At 32.7% G+C, this 22,393-nt stretch overlaps 3 protein-coding genes across 3 annotated transcripts; 1 reads left to right on the top strand and 2 right to left on the bottom strand.

Moving 5' to 3' along the window:
* The first annotated feature begins 2,042 nt into the window (after positions 1–2,042).
* LOC123216538 (cytochrome P450 724B1-like) lies at positions 2,043–4,963 on the top strand. Its single transcript, XM_044636981.1, has 9 exons — positions 2,043–2,430; positions 2,679–3,003; positions 3,114–3,266; positions 3,416–3,661; positions 3,754–3,840; positions 3,928–4,006; positions 4,140–4,246; positions 4,390–4,511; positions 4,596–4,963. Exons 1-9 carry the CDS (start codon positions 2,216–2,218, stop codon positions 4,705–4,707), a joined length of 1,446 nt encoding a protein of 481 aa, XP_044492916.1. The 5' UTR covers positions 2,043–2,215; the 3' UTR covers positions 4,708–4,963.
* Positions 4,964–5,848: 885 nt separating this feature from the next.
* On the bottom strand, positions 5,849–10,974 carry LOC123216536 (subtilisin-like protease SBT5.3). The gene is made up of 11 exons (XM_044636978.1): positions 10,839–10,974; positions 10,602–10,645; positions 10,413–10,513; positions 10,155–10,319; positions 9,339–9,447; positions 7,685–8,219; positions 7,463–7,560; positions 7,110–7,355; positions 6,914–7,028; positions 6,617–6,830; positions 5,849–6,513 (listed from the first exon to the last, which is right to left on the bottom strand). Exons 1-11 carry the CDS (start codon positions 10,923–10,925, stop codon positions 5,966–5,968), a joined length of 2,262 nt encoding a protein of 753 aa, XP_044492913.1. The 5' UTR covers positions 10,926–10,974; the 3' UTR covers positions 5,849–5,965.
* A 9,242-nt stretch (positions 10,975–20,216) lies between these two features.
* Positions 20,217–20,992, bottom strand: LOC123216213 (disease resistance protein Pik-1-like). Its single transcript, XM_044636610.1, has 2 exons — positions 20,866–20,992; positions 20,217–20,767 (listed from the first exon to the last, which is right to left on the bottom strand). Exons 1-2 carry the CDS (start codon positions 20,869–20,871, stop codon positions 20,420–20,422), a joined length of 354 nt encoding a protein of 117 aa, XP_044492545.1. The 5' UTR covers positions 20,872–20,992; the 3' UTR covers positions 20,217–20,419.
* Positions 20,993–22,393: the final 1,401 nt, after the last annotated feature.

Genomic DNA, 22,393 nt, shown 5'->3' with positions numbered 1-22,393 from the left:
ACGCAGTTGACCAGACTTGTTTTATGAACAGCAATTCCACAGCCTCAAGAGAGCAACACTGATGAGAAGAGGACAAGGAGATTAGAGAGAGCTAGTCAAACATATTGAAAGAAGGAACACGAATCTGGTCCAACTGAACTGACATCTCCTCGTGCTATCTCGAACAATGTGATTCAGTCAGAAAGAAAAAGAGAGAATAATTGACTTGACAAAACAATTAATTAAATTCGGTAACGGCAGCCCCAAATATTGTTAATAAGAAAATTCATTATTTGGTTTTAATTTCTTTGAAAGCTGCCCTAAAAAATGGCATATATAAAGAATAGAATAAAAATGGTCCCTAGGAAATAATAAAATTGAGGAGCCCAAGAAGAATATATTGCAAAATGTGCTTTTGACTCGATTGTGGAAATTGAATTATCTTCCAATATCCTTTTTATTTGCAAAAACTTGATGTCAAATCACTGGCCTCACGAGTCACTCAGTGTTGTTGAACAACCATTTAGTTTCATGAATAAGATTCTGCCTATCTATGTATAAATCCCTGTTGAGACTAACGAAAAATGTTGGACCAACCTGAAAGCTATACTTGAGTACATCTGCCTCCACCTTCTCTCTTACTTGTTTCTTTTTCACTTTGATGAACAAAAGGATGGATACACTTCATGGCAAGCAATCCAGTCAAACAAAGTAGCTACCTTCTTTCTCATTGTTCAAATTGTGTTTATCTTTCTTTGCGCTTTTATGCATGCGCTTGTGGTACATGGCCATGGATGAATCCTGGTTCATTGGCTTTCTTCTTTTTAAAGAAACATACCATTTCCTATCATCATGCCCCGCTCAATCATAATAACTTGTCTCAATAAGAGAAATATCTTTTGTTTGATCACCGAATTACGCCAAAAGTCACCTATGCATAGTAATTATTTTTAATTTCTTTTTGCGATACAGGACAAGTATTTATAATTAAACTTAAACTAGTACTACTTTCATTTAAATGTTGTATTTCATAGGTGAGTATGAAATTTATATATGCATACTTATGTTAAGATCCAATATGTACTGAAATAAAGCATAACCGTTTGAATTTTTATTGGATATTTATACATGCTCAAGCTTTTTTGGATCGTTATTTTTGGGTCAAATCAATCACATAACTGTTGAACTAAATAAATTAAAAGTTTAATCTTAAATTCATTTTTTTTATACATAAGGTTTCTTTTTTAATCATTTAAGTTATCCCTTAGGATTGCTCAAGCTTTTACTCATTCTAAACACTTTTATCAATAATACATTTTTCAATTTCAAAAGAGAGAAACATGGTAATCTCATAAACAAGCAAATTTAGCTGTTTAAGAGAAAAACCTTTATCACATGGACTATTGATGAAGTGATTCACGTTCAATAGTTGTTTAATATATATCATGCATGACTTTAAACTATATAATTATCTTAATAATCCCAGTTTAAGAGGGGAAAAATAATAAGATTAAAAAATGAATGAAAAGGTACATGATCTGTATACGGCGTGACCATGTGAATGCATGGTTCGATCGGTCAATCGACCTTTCCATGTACTTGGCCGCGAAAAGCTAACTAAAGAACCCAATAAAGCTATGTTTGCACGTATAACTACTATATAAAATTTAGCTTAATAATAGGCTTTTTCAATCTTCAATAATGAACCATTATCACAACAATTGATTGGTCATCAAACGGCCAGGAGCACACTATCTTAATTCAACCTCATCATAATGATCATCACACGAGCTCAACTATGCTTTTCTGATTATTAACTTAATTAAACTATCATACCTAATTGATACTCTGTAGTTTGCTTATTGCTAAAGTTATGTAAATGATGATATTTTATAACATATTTACTTGTTATTATATAATGATTATTAATTATAATTGTATAATTTGTTGCAATGATATTTAATCTAATCAATAACTTTTTCTGCTGCCCCAGTAGTAGTAACAGTAGCTAGGTTGGCCTTCGTTTCCTAAGTCTCAGCCATTCTGATAAAGTAAAATTCAGTGACTGTAATAATCTGTGGAAAAGCCTGCTTTCTTTCTTTCTTTCTAGTGTTAATAAAGATGTAACTCTTTCTCATTTTTCTCTATATATACCAATTCCAGGCCATCTCCTTCCTCCCAAAACTCTCTCACCTCATCAATCGCTTCATTTTCTTTAAATTTAACCCTTTTCTTCATGGCTGGAATTTCAGGTTTTTGGCTTGCGGTTTTGGTTTGTATAGTTAGTCTTTTTTTGGGCCTCATCTTCAACCACTTTCTGCCTATCTTTTCGAAGCCTGGCCTTGCCTTCAAAGGGATTTTTGGTTGGCCATTGCTGGGTGAAACTCTTTCTTTCTTGAATCCTCACCCTTCTAATTCTGTCGGGGTATATCTTCAAGACCATTGTTCTAGGTAAGTAATAACATAAATTAATAAGCATATTTTTCATGTTTTATATATGTTGTTTGTTGTTATATACACACACACACACACACACACACACACACATACACATTGTGCATATATATACACACACACACACACACACATACACACTGTGCATATATATATATACACACACACACATACACATTGTACTTCATATTTGTCAGTTAGCTTTGGGATCGATCATTATTATGAGTTTCATGTAAAATGTCCAGGTTTGGGAAAGTATTCAAGTCTCATGTGTTCTTCTCCCCAACGCTGGTGTCATGTGACCCGGAGCTCAACTACTTCATACTTCAAAATGAAGGCAAGTTGTTTCAGTGCAGTTATCCCAAGCCCATTCATGGAATTCTAGGCAAGGCCTCCATGCTTGTGGCTGTTGGTGACACGCACAAGAGGCTCAGAAATGTGGCTGTATCTTTAGTCACCATTACAAAATCGAAGCCTGAGTTTCTTCACGACATTGAGAGAATTGCCATTCAGATATTGGACTCATGGAAAGATAAAACACAGGTTATCTTCTGTGAGGAGGCCAGGAAGGTATATATAATACATAAGTTAGAAGTTTTCGACAGTGTTCTATGTGAACAACTTAATAAATTAATACATATCTTCTTCTTGTTTTTTTTTTTTTTAATTTTGTTCCACAGTTCACATTCAATGTAATAGTAAAGCAGGTGCTAGGTTTAACACCAGAGGAGCCAGAGACAAGAAAAATTCTGGAAGATTTCCTGACTTTCATGAGAGGACTTATTTCTCTTCCACTTTATATTCCAGGAACTCCATATGCAAGAGCTGTTAAGGTGCAGATAACATCACCATTTAATAGAAAATACAAATAATATAATTGTTATATATGCTAAAGTTTGATCATTTTTTATATAGTTCCTATTATTCCTTGGTTGTGCAAAAAGAAAGCATGTGATCATCTTCTTTTTGACCATCTTTACAGGCTAGAAGCCGAATATCTTTAACTGTTAAAACAATTATAGAGAAAAGAAGAAGAAATATTATTGAGAATTCTAGAAAAGGAAACGACTTCCTTGAAGTACTTTTGTGGGTTGATACCTTATCTGAAGATGAAAAAGTTAGTTTCGTTTTAGACTCTCTATTGGGTGGATATGAAACTACCTCCCTCTTGTTGGCCATGGTTGTGCATTTTCTTGGTCACTCACCCACGGCATTACAACAATTAAAGGTAATTAATATAAATACTCCCACATGCAATTTCATTTTTATTTGTAATTTACATAAAATATTTTCAAAATTTATTCTTTAATATGTGTGTAGCTTGAGCATCAAAAGATAAGAAGCATGAAGCAAAAAAATGAGTATTTGAACTGGGAAGATTACAGGAGAATGGATTTTACCCAAAATGTAAGAGACTACTTATCTCTCTTTTAGATCCATCTTTTTATGCGATTTTAATTTGCTTTTAATTTTTATTTTATGTTATATTCATAGGTGATCAATGAAACGCTTAGGTATGGGAACGTAGTAAAGTTTGTACACCGAAAGGCTCTCAAAGATGTCAAATTCAGAGGTGTTTATTAATTAATTATAGAAATAATAAATATTTATTACTTTACACATAATCATGCATGAGTTGAGCTTTTTGAATTTGCGATTATGTTGTTGAGAAAAAAAGATGTTTTCCTTTTTATATTCTCTTTCAGATTACATAATCCCATCTGGTTGGAAGGTCCTACCTGTTTTCACAGCAGTTCATTTAGACACATCTCTACATGCAAATGCTCTTCAGTTTCATCCATGGAGATGGGAGGTAATCAACCTTCACTCATCAACTTCCAAATCTACACCAAGTCTGCTAATCTTGGAAGTTTAGTACTCGGGGATGGTTTCTTCTCAATAATTTAACATTTTAAGAAAAATGATTTTTTCTTATAAGAGTTGTGTATAATCCAGAGCCAGGATCAAACATGCAAGAAATTTACACCCTTTGGTGGAGGGTCTAGATGCTGTCCAGGATCTGAACTTGCCAAGGTTGAAGTTGCATTCTTCCTTCACCACCTAGTACAAAATTTCAGGTAGATTTAAAATTGTTGTATTGACTAACAAAATGGATACTATTCTTTATCTGAGCACTGAGCTTAATTTGATTCATTTTATAGATGGGAAAATGAAGAGGAAGACCAACCCATTGCATTTCCGTACGTGGAATTTCAAAGAGGGCTTGTGCTAAATGTGGAACGTTTGTTCGAGGTTGAGAAGAAGCGCCAATAATGCCCCATCCATCATGGTTTGGAATTTTATGGGCTTTTACACTTTCGTTAATTTGGAGGAAGCTTGGGCTCTTTCTGAGGCCTGCTAAATTGAAAAGATGTTGTAGGCTTTGGTACATAATCAATAATAATTGAAACCTCTATGAACTAAACTAAATCTTAATGTCTAATCAATGCTCTCTATGGAGTTAATTTCGATGGCGTGTTGTAGCATCGTCAAAATTTGTTAAAGCTAATACTGTTAGAGACTTACCATACACTGGCATTCTTGGCCAAGGTCTTCCTTCATGTTCTAAATTATTATTGCCATTTCATGTTTTCTATTCATGTATGTAATTTTTGAATTTTGTATAGGATAGGATATGATAATGATAGTTAAAATTAGTAAAATAATTTTGTTATCCACTCTAATCAATATAATTCAGAGTGCAAGTGAATTAGATATAGAAAAATTTTTAATGTAATTTAATCTGTTGTTTAAGAGCTTTAATCCACAATTATATTATTAACGAAATCAAAAAAATGTTTCAATATAACGTAAAATGTAAATAGTATGTATAAGAGAAATTGTCATGAAAACTAAATTTTAAAGAGGTACCTAAGAATAATAACTGAATTTTTTTAAAGCTTCCTCGCTAATCTTATTTGATCTAATATGCTTAGTCATACTATTTCCTTATTTTCTTTCTCTTTTATCATTTTATTCTTTATATTTATTAAAGTGGAAGGGTGGCAATCTCATCAGTTACAATACAAATTTAAATTTGAAAATTAACTTTCTATTACATTATAAGAAGATAGGATAACGATGGTGTCTCGATATAATAAAAAGTTATAATTTTTATATTAACATGAGATAAAAAAGAACTATAAATTAGTATGTTACTTTTTTTAAGATAAGGATGTCTACTCTCGTATAAAGTTGTTGGTTGTTGCTTTTGTAACTAATTGCGCCTCTAAATATCACTCGGCCAAAAGAGATTTATCCTATAACAAAATTCGAGGCCATTGCATTCAAGCAAACACAAATGAGAAAGAAGAAAATGCTAATACTGTTGTCATCTAATTATTTTTCTTCCTGCTCATTATTATTGATAATTAAAATATATAACAGCAAAGGGATCCCTGCTGAAGAATTATAATGAGACATAATCAAGGTTATATTATTATAGCCATGATCAGGTAGAAATTAGCAAGGCTTGACTGGCTTCCACCTGAAGTGAAACTTACCTGAAGCTTACATAATTAAGGCAAATATGTCAATTCTTATAGACTGCCTTCACCACTATAGGACTCCTCACTTGATGTTGTTTATCATCTGACCATATCAACTCCCCAAATACATAATTCTCAGATGCTTTTGCCTTCAGAACTTGCAGGGTAACATTGAAACTTTTCTCCTCACCAACCTTGTTGAACGTCAAGCTCTTTGGTTCAATAGACACAGAAATTCCTTCCGGCTTCTTGACGCGAACTTTATAAGTCCCCGGAGACCCAACATTTTTTACTGTCCGTTTCACAGTGATCACGGCCGAGAGATCAGGGACACTGATAGAAGGGTAGTTCAAATTGATTAGACTAATGAACTTGGTGCATTTATAGGTTTTTCCAAAGAAGGATGAAATTTGTGTTGTGTTGTATCCCAAGGCACAAAGAAAGTTGAGGTAATCTTTGACAGTCAAGTCATAGACCAGTCCAGGGTCCATGGCACGGTTTGGTTGCACGTGCCCTGCTCCATAGCTGAATGGTGTTGCCTTAGAGTATGATGCATTCAGAATTTGTTCCCCGTTGTTATCCTGGATTGTTGCTGAGAAAAAAAGAAGACAAAAGCGAGGATCAACATATAATTTTTCACTCTTCAAGTATCATGAAACCTACAATGTATTTCATTTTTGAGCTAGTTTCCATACCTGTGGTCATAATGGCAGATTTAATTGCTGCAGGACTCCAGTGAGGATAGAGGGTTTTAAGAAGGCCAGCGATACCAGAGACATGAGGACATGACATTGAAGTGCCTGATACAGAGTTATATAGAACTCGGCGCTTGTCAAAGTCTTGATTTGTTGGCCCTTCTGCTTGAGTGTAGGCAGCTATAACACTCACTCCTGGAGCTGTGATATCAGGCTGAACATGTTTACAAATATAATTACTTATCTCATTGAAATGGCTCAAGATTTAGTTTAAGGAAATTGAGCTGCCAGCTATACCTTAAGTATCTCCGGGGTTACTTTGCTGGGTCCCTGTGATGAAAAAGCTGCCATGAAGGGAGCTGGCTTTGTTCCAAGTTTCGTTGTTGCTCGAGTAATGTAAGCAACAGGATTCCTGTGAGGAAAAAACTTAGCAATTTTGTTGAATGTAGTACCCCATTGCGAATGATATTACTTGTTATGCTTGTTGTCTTACTTGGTTGAATTTATGTAACGATATAGAGACACACCATCACTGAAGTTGATATGTGTAGCAGGAAGGACATGAGCATCAGCAAGAATTTCATTCCCAGTATCCTCATCATTGGCAAGAACCATCCCAACAGCACCGGCTAAAAGTGCTTGTTGTCCCTTGTCTACTCTTGCATTTACTCCACGAAGGCAGACCAAGATCTTTCCCTTTGCCTTTTTAGGATCCAGTGTCCCATCCTCACATTTCAGGCTGTTTGCATTGGAGGCCAAAAATTAACACGATGATATGAGGTGTTCAAATTGGTAAGCATGTGAAAACAGGAAATGAATAGCTAAAATTCTTCAACTCTGACTCACGCGTCAAGAACTGATGCATTAGCAGCTTTGGCGTCTGCAGCACTGATTATTGGGAAGAACTTGTTCTTCGGCAAGCCTGTAGATGATAAGCTTTGTCCCTTCAAGATAAAATATATATATCGATAAGCCTTGTATACAAAGAATTCTCGCATCTTAGCAAAAAGAAATTTACTTGGAAGTAACTCAAACTTTGTAACTGTAAATCACAAGGAAAATACTAACTGCAAAGCTCTTATTGTTGCCGAGGACAACATAACTAGGGAAGTCCCTGTCCATGGTACTTGCTCCCACTGTGATAAGCCAAGGAGCAGTATTGGCCACAGTAGAATCAGCAGGACCAGAATTGCCAGCTGAACAGACGACGACAATGCCCCGCTTAATAGCATGAAAAGAACCAACTGCAATGCTATCATTGAAGAAAGGGGAGGAATCCCCTCCAAGTGAGACAGAAAGCACATTAACACCATCATGAATGGCGGTATCGAAGGCTGCCAATATGTCAGCATCATAACATTCGTTTCCTGCCACAGGTGGCCAGCACACTTTGTACGCTGCCACGCGGGCTTTTGGTGATCCTCCTTTTGCAGTTCCTTTTCCCAGGCCAAAAACACTTGCCTTGGCTACGAAGTTACCCCCAGCTGTTGATAAAGTGTGTGAGCCATGGCCATCATTGTCGCGTGGAGAATTGAAGGTGGAATTGAGTGGTCCAACAACAGAAGCATAGCCTTTGTTGAAGTACCTTGCTCCTATCAGCTTCCTTCTCCAATATTAATTACCAACGAAAATAAAGACATTGGATGAAACATCAGATGTAGAAATAAATAATGCAGAAAGAAAACCAAAGTAACAATGATAAAAAGATTCTCACAGCCAGGCATACATTGGTTTAGTAATTAAGATTATATTAAATTAATATCAATAGAAATTTGTTGGCTTTTGAAACTTCCCCGACTGTTAAGTAAATAAATCTTAAATGGATTCAAGGGCACTGCTTTCATGGTGTAAGTAAACAGATTGTTACTCCAAAACTGGGCTTTGATGTTCAACTTGCATAGAATACAGTGATGTTTATATGAATATTAATGCTAAGATCATGTTCAGCCAGACATAAATAGAATCATAATATAATTAAATAACAAATCAATTAATTAATGTTGTCAGATTTTTATTGAATTTACAAAATTAAGGCAAATACTCAACCACGTGGCTCACAGCCTACCAGAAGACTAAACTCTTCTGGACAGGTAGAATCAGAAAACCAGTCTTGCTGATAGATAATTCAGTGTATTTTTCTTTGTTTTAGATCAAGACTATTTTTTCACTAATCTGATGATTATATATCAAGATGATAAAATCATTGACTCATTCATTTTTGTTAACTAAATAACCTGATTGGTATTAAGTAATGATATAGTACATTGAGTCCAAGGCTTCATGAGAATGCTTAACAACTATGAATGTGCGTTTTGGTACCGTAGTCCTACCCACGATGAAAGAAGATTGCAAGTGATAGCAATTTGCTCTCTATAGATTCCAAAAAAGCTGGCAATGCTTAAGAAACCCACCGAGTTTGGACTGTAGGAAAACAATTAGGCTGAGATAGATTGCAAAAGAAGTAAATGTTGGGGACCAGTTTCTAGGCAAGTTGATGAAAGCAACTTGAATAATTTTTACCCTAACAAAGATTTCTAGATCAAGGACAGCAGAGTTAAAGATCTATGGAAGGATTCAATAAAGGTGAGATGGTGGGATGTAATTCTATCAATTGGAGCCTTCACAGACACAAGAGAAATGTATGAAAAGAAGACCACCATTGGTAAAGTAGTCCAGGGTAGAGCGTGAGCATAAGCAAAAAGGAAGGTGCAAAAGGGCACACCTGTTACAATGAAATGTAGCATCTTTCTCATTTTCACAAATCCCTTTCCACTTGGATGGAATCGGTCCCAACTCTTCATCGATAAAGCTTTTTGATTCAGGCCAAACACCTAGCACAATTCCATTCATCAAGAAACAAGGCTACATAATGTCAAACATGACAGTGAAATACCATGAGAAGGATGGGCATAATTTCTTGCACAATTTAGAATGCTGTATGAATCCAAGTTTAATTTTACATTAAGAGTTGAAAGCTGAAGAGGGCACAATTTGTTGTCTAGTCTAATGTCAACTAATATAGCAGTGGGGCTAAAAAACACCATTCATGGGTTGAATGCTTAGCCTCTCAGCCTAACCAGTAAGTCACTGGTAGGGACGGTGACTTTATAAGAAATTAAGTGCACAAGTCTATCAACGGTGCAAGACAATAACTATTCGCAATTTCAATTTGGGTTCCTTGTTTTACATGTAATAAACATTGGCAAGGGCTTTTACTGATGAATCATCTAGAAAAGCTGAAACTTTCATAAATTTCCACAAGCTGGTGAGTGAAGAACTTGAATCAGTCAAACCAAACCCTTGTCATGATAAAGAGTTTGAAGTTTTACCCTTGCCTACGTTAAAATCATTTTCATAAAAGTCAACGATGCTAATTTCAGTTTAATTTTTATGTATATTAGATCCAATGGCTCTCATGTAGATTGAATCTAGGGATGTGGTTTACTGTGTTAGCCTGTTAGGTAAACTAAATTAATTATGAATAAATTTAATTATAATATAAACTAGCTTAAGAAAAATTAAAAGATAAAAAACTCACCAGTGTCGAGGTTTCCAATAATGATATCTTCACCGTACCTTGCCGTGTTCCAGATTGAGTTTGCAGGAATCCGGCCACCGTGCTCCAGTTCTAAGAACTCCCATGAATGAGTTGTGTGTAGCTTCCTTCCTTGGTTCAAGAAAACTGACACTACTTTTGGATGCTCTACATTATAAAAGTAGAATATATCTACCAGTTAGTTAATAATGGAGAAAACGATGAAGAAACAGAGAAAGCGAAAAATCTGTTGCTTCTCACTTGCAATCTCAGCTGCTACGGTCTCATCGAGTTTGGCAGCAAAACCATTGATGTATCTTGTGTAGGAGTAAAAAATAGCATCTTCAGGATCATCATCATCACTGTTGAGAAAGTTTGAAAAATACTATGAGATTGAATAAATAGCCAGCTCGATTTCCATGTTGTTGAAAAAAATTTTAAATTCGTTACCTTCCCAAGAATGATCGAAGAAACTCATGGTGAGAGTTGGAAACCTGATTTAGATCAACAGAGGATAATTCAGGTCCATGAGAGTGGTCTCCTAAGTACACAACATAAGACTAAAAACATTGAAGTAGAATAAAATATTAGATTCAGAAGAAAAAAAATATTAATGAAGAAGAAGTACAAGGCAAAAGCAGCACTGTTTTGCATTAATAATAGAAGGAAGAAAGATTAAAGATGAACCTTTTTGGTAGCAATGGTGGGACTCTGTTGTAAGAGAGCAAAAAGAAGAAATAATAGAAGGTAAAGAACAGGATTTAAAAGCCTCATTGCTAAAATTGTAGTAATGTGGCTCCTCTGCCTCACTTCTGTTTTTGTAGGGTCTCTTCCTTCTATATAACAAATTAACAATGGAATAGAGCTTTGCCTTTTCTCATTTTGTGTGCAATTGCTAGCTCTTTTTTTTTTTTTTTAACCATGCTCAATTACGTATTCATGCTGCTTAATTTACAATCAAACTAACCACTTTGATATAATAATAAGATTTAATAATTTTAAATTAATAATAAATTAATCATATATATATATATTTTTTATTTATATTTTTAAAATAAATAAATATAATATTATTTATACTCATTTTAAATATATACTTATATATATTTATATATATTATTATACGATTAGATATTATTTTATTTTTATTTAAAATTATTTAATTATAATATATATATATATACATACATACTTAAATAAACACACATAATTTTATTTTTATAATATTCACCCAAGATAAAAAATCGTTTAATAGAAAATGACGTAACATATGTATAAAATAATAAATAACTATTTTACCTCAATTATAATCTTTTTCTTTCTCCTCACCCTTTTTCTTTTAGTTCTCCCTCTTCCTCCAATCTCCTCTGGCACCTCTTTCTCTTTCTTCTTCAATTTATGTTGTCTCGTTTGGCCAGCTGAATTTCACCACTCTTTATTGCTTCTCTTCCTCTTTTTGGTCTTGGCCACCACCATTCTAAACCTCCATTGCCTTACATTGCTGCTTTTCCCCTTTCCTGGCAATGATTGTCGTCTTGCTCTATGCAGTCTTCTTGTTGCTCACATTCGAGACCAATTGCAATCACTGCTAATCAAAATCAAAATAAGAAACTGGTTCAATTAAAGAGGTTTTAAGTGTATGGATTTTGGGCTCTCCTTCAAAGGAGGAGTAAAACCAAATCATGAGGGTTTGATTAAAGAGATTTTGTATGGTAGAGGGTGATGGATTGTTGAGTTTAGTTGGGGTGGATTGCAGAGGATTGGTTCTACAATAGGCGGTGGTAATGAACTTGGATTATCGAATGTTTCGAGTCAATGGTTTAGGGTTTTGGATCGTAGAGTGTTCAATTATGAGTTGTTGAATGTTTCAACAACATGGTGGTAATAGTTTTGATTCAAATAATCAATTTAATCGATATAACTCACCATTACTCACTTCACCAAGAGAAAGACAATGGTGGTGAAGTTAAAAAAGAAAGTAATATTATGAAACAGTGTTAAACATTAAGAAAAGTGGAAGGTATAATGGAAGAATAAAAAAAATAGAGTTATATGATGATTTCGGTTAATTGTCATAAAATTACACCTAATTGCTACAATTTTGATTTTATTTTATTGTGATTCTGGTTGATGTTATTCTAATTATTGATTAATGAAAACAAATTAACACTTATGCTTTTATATCATTAAATTTTTGTCAACAAAATTAAATTTTAAATAGGTAAATACGATCAGACATTCAAAAAATAAAATAGTGTTTTAAGATCAAACATTGGTTGAGAAAACTTAATTTGTTCTCATATTTATTTTAATTATAATATCAAGATCTTATATTATTTCATGATTAATAAAATGTTTTGCAGTCATTGGATTGGACTATCATAATTTTGAAAAAAAAAAAAATCAGATTTAGAATATTATGAGCATGATTAAGGGAAGTTTTTCATGTAGATTAGGACAAATTCATCATGCATATGAGACAGAGGATTGTAAATGGAGCGCATGCAGCAGCAGAAGTTTGATGAATAAACGTTTGAAACTTGGAAGAGTTTAAGCAAACAAGAATATGCTAGTATCAAACCTGATCGAGGCTCCACTGGCACACGCAAAACTTTGGCTGTATCACCAAATCAGGCTAAAATGGGGTCTGCCCCTTACCCCAACTCATCAAACAAATACATCTCCATTTGACCATACTGGATTATAATTCAAACTTCTCCAACACTGCATAATTATGAGCAGAAAATGCAATCGAACAAAGTGAAAAAGTGGGGTTTGAATAAGACATGATCACCAACACCATCACTAGTTTAGGTGATGGTTACTAAAGAGGAATGAATCTTATTTCTAGGTAGCTGAAGCATTAATTTTTTTTTTTTTTAATGATTAGGGAAGCCCAACTCACCGAACAAGTAAATATTATGGTGTAATGATTATACTCATAACTATTTTATTGAATGATTTTTTTGTCTCAAGTTAATCAATATAAGTTTTTTACATTAAAAAAAGATCATACTAATCAAACACTGGTTTTTTATAAGAGGTTTTTTCGCAAGTAAAGCATTAATTGATATTAAGATATTAATAATATAGTCATATTTTGAGGGGTCTACATGAAAAGAACCAACAAAACTACTCTGATATACATGTTGACAAAATTGCCCCAATATATGAATTATATTTTTCTTCATTGTTACCCTTCCAAAAACTGAATAGGATTAGTGGTCACCAATTTGTAAGTAAAGCATTAATTGATATACAAAAACATAAATCAAACATTGGTCTAAAAACATGCTAATCAAACACTGATCTTTTATAAGAAGTCCTTTCGCAAGTAAAACATTAATTGATATCGAGATATTAATAATATAGTCGTATTTTGAGGGGTCTACATGGAAAGAACCAATAATACTACTCTGATATACATGTTGACAAAATTACCCCAATATATGAAATATATTTTTCTTCATTATTACCCTTCCAAAAACTGAATAGGACTAGTGGTCACCAATTTGCTTCATTTTCTGGCTTTAAAATCAAGAACATAGCCAAAAGTTAGTTTTCTTGTGAAACTATATTTTACTCTGATTGTTTTGGCGTTATGTTGCTTTTGATGGATCTTATGGTGATTTTGTGTGTGAAATTGTGCATGTTGTTAGTATTTAAGAAGGGTGATCAAATCAAGTATAAGCATGGTGAGATAGAAGGTCAGTAATTATGGAAGGCCATAATTTAAACAGGCTTTATATAATTCATCTTCATTTTTTTTTTATTTAGATAAAAATTATGGGTATTTTCGGTTTAAAATTAATAAACAGTAAAAATCGTCGTGTAAAAAATTTTATTTTCTATCAACTCGAATAACAAAATTTTTTTTTCCCCAAATATGTGCATAGCAAACTACATTTACCCTCTAAACCACCATTAAAAAGTCATTTAACAAAATTTCATTTATTGTTTACTGAAAACTTCATTCAAAATTTGTTCATGACATTTTCCAAAAGAAAATACTTGAATTTGGATGTTCTCTTAGCTATTCCCACAGTGTGTTTTTTTTTTAAGGATTTTATGCGTCCATAGATTCCAAAACTGTTTACAGACTTATGTATAAAACATTATACATCCTTTAATTAACCATCCCTAAGCCTCGAATAATTACACATTAGTAATCAACCAACATAAAATCATTACAGCATTAGAGATAACACAATATAAAATTTTGTCTGCAAACTTGGATAAAACTAAAGAGAAAGAGGGACACAGTCTGGCCAAAATTGAGCAGAGTGAAAAAGCATGTGTGGCCATTATAGGGGCACTTTCTTATCGATAGGATATTGTTGATTAGTTTTATACTGTTACAATGGTGGATTGCAGTGCTCTCTCTTTGCCTGTGGGTGTGGGACACCAACACTATATCTGTATAGCTTCGGAATCAAATAAACTTGTAAAAACCGACATAAAAAAGGCTGCCCAGTTTTTATGACGAAATCTATAGCCAAAACTAACCTATAAAGCAAAGGATCACAGAATATAATTGTAAGTCTGAGGGCCGTGGTTTGGATTTTAAATTGTTCTGACAAAATTTTAGTTTGGATATTTAACAGCACCACTTTTGCAATTGATTTGGGCTTGGATGTATGCCTCTAGATCCAGCTCATCCCACCCATGTCCTGTTGTGCGTCGTTAATGTGGGTCCCACATCCCAGCTGGCGATACCCTATTAGCCACTAAATCTATATATAGTATAAACTTGACAATCCTCCAAACGGCCGTAAGAAAATCCGTTAGAACCACCCAAAATCTAGTGCAGCACTGGCTCTGCCTCCGTCTATTAATTAACGGTCAAAAGCCGTCATTGGTCCCCGAAAGCTAAAGCTGTAAACGTGCAAACATAGGCTAATTTTGTCAGTGTAAAGCTACTAAATATAGAATATTATTGGGAGAATCAATAGTGCAATATTCGCCTTAGTGGCCGTCTCTTTACAGTCCCATCTCACTGCCTGGATTTTCTGTAGTCTGTGCCCGCCTTTTCTCTCACTTAGCACTTCTTCTACCAGTCATCACTTACAAGGTGAAACTGAAATTACCGATAGATATAAAACGACGGTTCTCCATTATTTCTCCCAAGCTTCCTGCAATAACTCCTCTGTGCAGCCTATAATGTAGTTTAATACATTAAAAGGAAGGTTTAATGTATAATAAAGTATAAGTTAAAATTTTTTTGATGATATATTAAAATTAAAATTTTAAATTATTTAATATAATAATTATGTAATTAGTTACTAAACCCAACATTTAATTTAGTGGAATGGTTAGTTCCACCCCTTTAGACAATTCAGCTTAGGTGGGTTTCTCCTACCCAAAAAAAATTTTACTCTTTGCAGTTCATAATTCTACTGTGAGCGAAAAGATTTTTTTTTTTTTAATCTTACATTAATTATAGGGATAAGTTGATGAAGCAAATGAGGAGGACGTAAAAGTTGGGGAAAGATCTGCCGAGCTCCCTGGATGCCAACTAAGAAGTTTGTCAACCAGGCGTGTCGGCTCTCCCTAGTTGGCATCAGAGGAGCCATGCAGCTCCACCAATACTCACTGGTTTTCTCTTCCAAGAAATACGTTAACAGGGTGCCGTAAATATTATTAGTAACATATACTGTTACCATCTATTGATAATATTAGATTGATTCTTTTGCTTTTGTTGATCAATGTATATAAAATTCAACAACTTCACAAAGAATCAGGGGAAGGCTCGTTTATTTCATTCCTAGTATATGTAATTAACAAATATTCAAATATTCAGGTTTTATAAATCAAAATTTTGGATATTTACATATTAATTATATAGTTAGACATTATTTTTCGAAAAACATAAACTTTGTCATCGAAAATGAAATTGTGAGATATGGTTGTTGAAATCCCATTTTTTAAATTAATTTTCTCAATTTCAATTGATATGAGTTTATGTTTTTCATATAGATAAAATATCTGTGTGATGATTTAATTTAATTTTATATTAGGTTTAAATTATTATTTATAATAATAAAAATATATCATTAAATTCTAATTTTACGTTTACTTGAGGGTTAGCGTATTAATATATCTTAAAAAAATTTTTCTTTTTTCAAAACTCTTTACAATTAAAAGTGGGTGTGGGCCTAAGTAATTTATTTTTAGTCTTTTTCAGATGAGTCTAAAAATTTTGCTTTAAACTTTCTCAAATTTGATTTGAGGCCGAATCAAGGTCTATCCCCAGATGGATCCGCATGCTCCCCTGTGTATGACCTCATCTCATTTATTGATAATGAAAACAAATATAATCAATTAAGGAAGCAAATTATTATTTATTTAACAGTTCCCGAAATTGCAGTGGGATTTCAAAGAGTTGCAATTGGAGACACAGTGAATAAAAAGCACTCACAAAAACAACCCTTTGGTGAGAATATCCAACAAGTATTATTGTCACATAATGGAAAACAAGAGTTTGATCAATATTTTTCATTTAAATTTTCTTGGGTATTAGAAGCTTGTTCTCTGCATGCAAAATTCTTGATTATCATATTTACTTTCTGGGAACAAAAACCTGTAAGTGGATTATATCTCTAAACATCACATTCAAAACGATACTAATAACAAATATTGGTTTATTTTATTTATACTTGGCCAAAAGATTTGTTCCAACTTAAGGTATAGTAAAAATTCAAAGTGAGATCTTCTAATTTTTAAAAACTCAAATACATATTCATAAATAAAATTTCATAAAAAAATTCAGTTAAAATTAAAGGTAATATCGTTATTTAATAAAAAAAATTAAATAATATAAAATTCATTATATTTTTTCTCTTAATTTTATAATAAGGACGCCTAGATTTTATTCTAGAGGAGAGGGCTTTGAACTAAGATATATCATCAAAGGAAGAGGCATTGCAAGAAGGAAGAAAGATCAATCGTCGTTGGTCGAAGTGGGGAGGAAGAAAACCGTAAGTTTGGGGAAAAATGCTTCTTTTTAAAGTTTGAAAACTTTAGGCAGGAATGAAGTTATTAGTTTTTAAAATTGAAAGAAAAAATATAATAAATTTTATATTTTTAAATTTTTTATTAAATGACAGTTTTCTTTTAACTTTAAAGGAGTTTTTTAATAGAATTTTATTCATGGATAAATATTTAAATTTTTGAAAGTTTGAGGGGGTTATCTTGTATTTTCCCTGTATCTTGGATGAGAAAAAGTCTTTTGGCCTTTATCTTATTCAATATAAATAAAAGGGTATTCTTGAAAATAGGTTGAGTTTGAATAAACATTAATATACAGTGATAGGGATGGCAATTTGGACCCGATTTTAGGGGTCCTGACCCTTCCTGACCCTAACGGGGAGAAGATTCCTCGATAAAAACAGGAAAAGGGGCAAGGATGGGAACAAAAAAAATCCTCGTAATCGGAGACGGGGATATATATGTCCCCGCCCTGCCCCGCCCCATCCCCTCCCCACCCCACCCCACCCCCTAAATCTAATATATTAATATAATAATTTCTAAACTATTAAGTTCTAAAAATTTTTACATTATGATTTATTAAAACTATAACTTTAATTTTACTAATTTTTGAATTATCAATTATCAGCTTTTACTAATTTCTGAACTATTAATCTAATATATTAAAAAAACTCTAGAATCTCATTATCATAAAATGTAAATACACCAGATTAATTCTATTTCAACTTCAAAATTTAGTTAGTCAATCCACTAGGTTTTACACACAAAAAAACAAATTATAAACTTGATAAAATCAATTGAAGTGAATGAAAAGTGTTAAATTTAATGTTATTATAAAATTACCCTAAATCACATACATGAAGAGCTACTAATGAAGAGACTGATTATTGTATATTGTTAGATTTTATGAAAATTTTGTATTTGAACTAAGATAACAATAAATATTTTGTAGTTTTTGTAGCAAGTGATATTTTGGGAAAATATGATTTATTTTATTTATTGAAATACATAAAGGAATTAAAATTTATATTTACGAGTATGAAGAGAGGATTTTTCCCCGCGGGAATAGGACAGGGATAGGGAGAGAATTTTTTTCCACGAAGACGGGGCGGGGATGGGGAGAAGAATTTTTCTCGTAAAAACGGAGAGGGGATGGGGGGAGGATTTTCCTTCGCGAGGAGGGGATGAGGATTTTTTTTTATCCTCGTAACAAAGATGAAACGGGGACAGGAATTGATATCTCCTCGCCGCCCTATCCCATTGCCATCCCTATACAGTGACTATTGAGAAGAAAGGAATCCACGTTTATCAGTCTAACTATTAAAGAAAGACTTGTCAAATTAAAAAATGGACGGGTACGGTGTTCACATTACGATTCAGACTAAGGAAAAAAATAAAAATTAGTTTGTCCAAATAGAAAAACGAGATTAATCAGAATAGACCACTCATTAAAATTAGTTTGTCACATTACGCCATTGACTTGTCAAGTCATCGTGACTCTGTGTTATTGGTTCATTAAGTCATTTGTTGAGCCAATAGGTGCGAATACAAGTCAGTTTTAATTTTAAGAACTTTGAACACGTGTTAGATAATAATATCAAGAATACATGTAATTTTATAATATGATTTGCTTTTCAGTTGTTCTCTAATTAACGCTATTTTTTAATCAAATTTTGGCTTCAATGGCCCAAACAAACTTGACTAGCCGCTGTCTTTACAGTTGCTTGTCAGTATTCTGGATTTTTCCACTGTCGGTGGCCTACCTGTTGCTCTCTTCTGAACTTGTTTAAGTCGGGTCAGCTCTGATCGGCTGAAACTGAAAGTAACGGTATAATCTGGATCTTAGCCGTCAATTTCAAGAATAAATCATATAATATAAAATCTTATACTTATAAAATGATATATATTATATGGCGTTACACGAAATGTATTATTAATATAAAATAGGAAAAATGACTATTTTTTATCTAATTTTTAACTCAATTTCAAAAGTATATTTACGTCTGATAAAAAATTTAAACACTTATCCATCTTTAAACCGTCATTAAGTTTTTTGTTAAATATAGAGATAAAACCATTTTTCTCTAATTAATGCTTATCGTCCAAATCTAGACGATGCTCGTCATTCAGATCTGGACAATGATTGTCATCCAAAGGTCGATCTTTGGATGAAAACTTCTCTGTCATCAGTCGACCGTCGTCAGAGAAAGTGGCTAAATTTTAGGGGAAAAAAGTGAATTTTTTTTAAACTTAATTTATGGGACAAAAGTTAATTTTTTAAATTAAAAAAGAAAAAATAAGATAAAATTTTAATTATTTAATATTATTAATAAAATAATGAATTTGTCCCTTACCCTTAACAGAAAATATGTGAGTGGATCCTAACAGATTAAACTTTTGGTGAATGTTTGAGTTTTTTATCAGACATTGATATACTTTTAAAATTGGGTGGAAAATAGTCATTTTTCTTATAAAATAATATATTTTATTAGAGAAAATAAAAATATAGTATAGTTTATATGAAAATTTTTAAAATTTTAAATATATTTTAGATATTTTTTAAAATAATAATAAATTAATAAAAAAATTTTATTTTTTAAAATTATATTTTATAATATAATATGATATGATACGAATATTGAAGTAGAACCGCTGATGTGATCCAACTGCTCACATAAATTTATTGATGATCATCAGAGTGGCTCCCATGCGTGCCAACTAAGAAGGCCGTCAACACGTGTTGTGTCACAACTCCCGACTAGGCATCAGCGGAGCCTGCATGCAGCTCCACACACACCACTTGATCATACTTTTGTCTTACTTGACTGATTTGTATGTTGGAAATTTAAGGTTTGACGTGACCTTTAACGCCTACACCTGAGTCAATACAGGAGAATGTTCTTGTTTTGAAACTGTACAGTTTAAACAATGGAATTGAATAACTTTCCCAATTACAACGCTGTTACTGCAGTGTTTTTGCATATCTTTTGTTAACCATACCGGGCAGAGAATTTAAAAGGAACAATAAAACTATCTGTATAAAAGATGAATAAAAGTTTATATATAAATAATAATATATTATTTTATAATTAGATAATTTTTATTTAAAGATAAAATAGTACGTAATTACATAGCACTAAGAAATAGGAGAGAAGTTTATCAAAAAAAAAAAAAAAAAAAAGACAAGTTTTGCTCTTGCCTTGTTTAAGATTGGATAGTTAATAGTCCCCATCCCTTGCACAGCACCATCTCACCTCTAATACTCTCTTCCTTTATGCGTTTCACAAGATGGAGCAAGGATTATAGTCAGGGTCATATGGCGGGGGACCAGTATACACGTATTGAGGCGCAACGCCATGATAAGGCCATGTCTCGGGGCTCTCTTTTTCTTTCGCTTTGCTTTCTTCTTTCATAGGGCCAAGGGTCACAATCTCTGCATAGCCCATCTTCTTTCTTAACAACCTTGTAAGATTAACAGCGTCCACCCCGTCTCCAGTTACCTCTATCTGAGTCTTGTCATCTCCTTTTAAAGCCGCTGACTCCACACCGAAATTCCCCACTACAAGTTGCATGGCCTTGCAGCGTGACTTTTCTCCGTTCATTGAAGTCACCTTAATCACCACCTTTTGCTGGAAATAAGCAAGAGAAGCAAAATTAACAACATAAATAACAAAGTTAATAAACAAAACATTACTGTTATTACTAAGTTCATATAATATTTATGTACCTTCATGATTCTCAGCTGTGTCAAGAGAAAAAAAGGTAACTCTTATTTTTGTTTGGTGAAGATGTGAATTGTAGCTGGTATTTATAGAGATTGATGTGGTTGCGATTTATTGCTTATGAGAAATTTGGTAATACCATCTCTAAAAGGCCCCACACTCACTGAACGCTTGACATTTATCTTGATAATTTTAGAAATTAAATTAAATTATTATTATTGGGCCAAAGGTCTTATTTCCACTAAAAATATGTTGTTTTTTCAAGTGTTCACCTCTTATCTTTAAAAATCTCAAATATTCATCTATGAATGATTAAAGTTAACAGTTTTAAAGATAGAATTATTTTTTTGTTTATCATATTAAAAATAAACTAAAATTTAATCTCTTTCTCCCATCTTTCTTTCAACCGTAAAAACTAAAAGTTTCTTCCTAAGCCAAGTTTAAAAAAATGATATTTACCTTTTAAAGTTTAGTTTTCAGATCTCTGACATCATTGTTGGTGATAGATATCTCTCAATGTCTTTTCTATCTTTGACGGCTAAGTTTCTTTCATTTAAAAGTTTGGACGATTTTTAAAGATAAGGGATAAAAATTTGAAAAAACAATATTCTTTTTATGAGAATAAATCTTTTGGCGTTATTATTATTAGTATTATTATGAAAATGATGGATACTGAAAATGTATTGACTACAGACTGGTTTATTTTAATTGGTAGCAATTGAAACCGCGTCTCAACAACCCTAGTCATCATTTTTTGTACTTAATGGTTATGAAGTCAACCAAATGAACGGCTGGTCGAGAATCAGTCTCGTGTTGTGTGAAATGTACATGCGATCAATCAGATTTTATTGATTTGAGTCATCTAAAAGGCTATTATATATAAAAAGACTTTGAGTCAACGTTTGCCGTGTGGTTGCAAAAAATTATAGAGAAAAATCAAATTAATATATGATTTAAGACAGTATTTGAGATAGAAATATGGAATATAAGACATATAAATGATAAAATGACTATTTCCTTCCCCAACTTTGCCAAAATTATTTTTATATTTGAAATTTTTATTTTTTTACCATTGTAAAAGATATTTTTATCATTTTGTATAATATATAAAAAATTAATGTAGTTTATATTTCAGTAATATAAAAATATTATATTTTCGCCCTTGCACTCTATATTTTCATTTTTCCTTGTTTTTTCCCTTCTTTGTTCTCCTTTCTAAATTTTTTATAAGAAAAACATATTTAGTGGAAGTCGATAGATTTATAAACAGCAACTTTTAGATTTCAGAGATATGTATCACAATTTGGAAAAACATGTAAGACAACGTTTTGAGTTTTCAACATTGTTCTTCAATTTTTGGTGATATTTTTATGTTTTAGACACTTCTTGTTGACTTTCTAGCACTGTCTTTCAACGTCCTACATTGTACGTTTTCAAAATTGGATCGGAGTAAAAACCGTTTTAAGTACTGGTTTCTTTCAGACCGTTTGGACTGGCCGATTCGCCGGAATTCTAATTGTATATAATAACCTA

The sequence above is a fragment of the Mangifera indica genome, chromosome 5 (assembly GCF_011075055.1).
Source record: "Mangifera indica cultivar Alphonso chromosome 5, CATAS_Mindica_2.1, whole genome shotgun sequence".
Lineage (NCBI taxonomy): Eukaryota > Viridiplantae > Streptophyta > Magnoliopsida > Sapindales > Anacardiaceae > Mangifera > Mangifera indica.
This window is presented reverse-complemented; position numbering and strand designations above follow the sequence as displayed.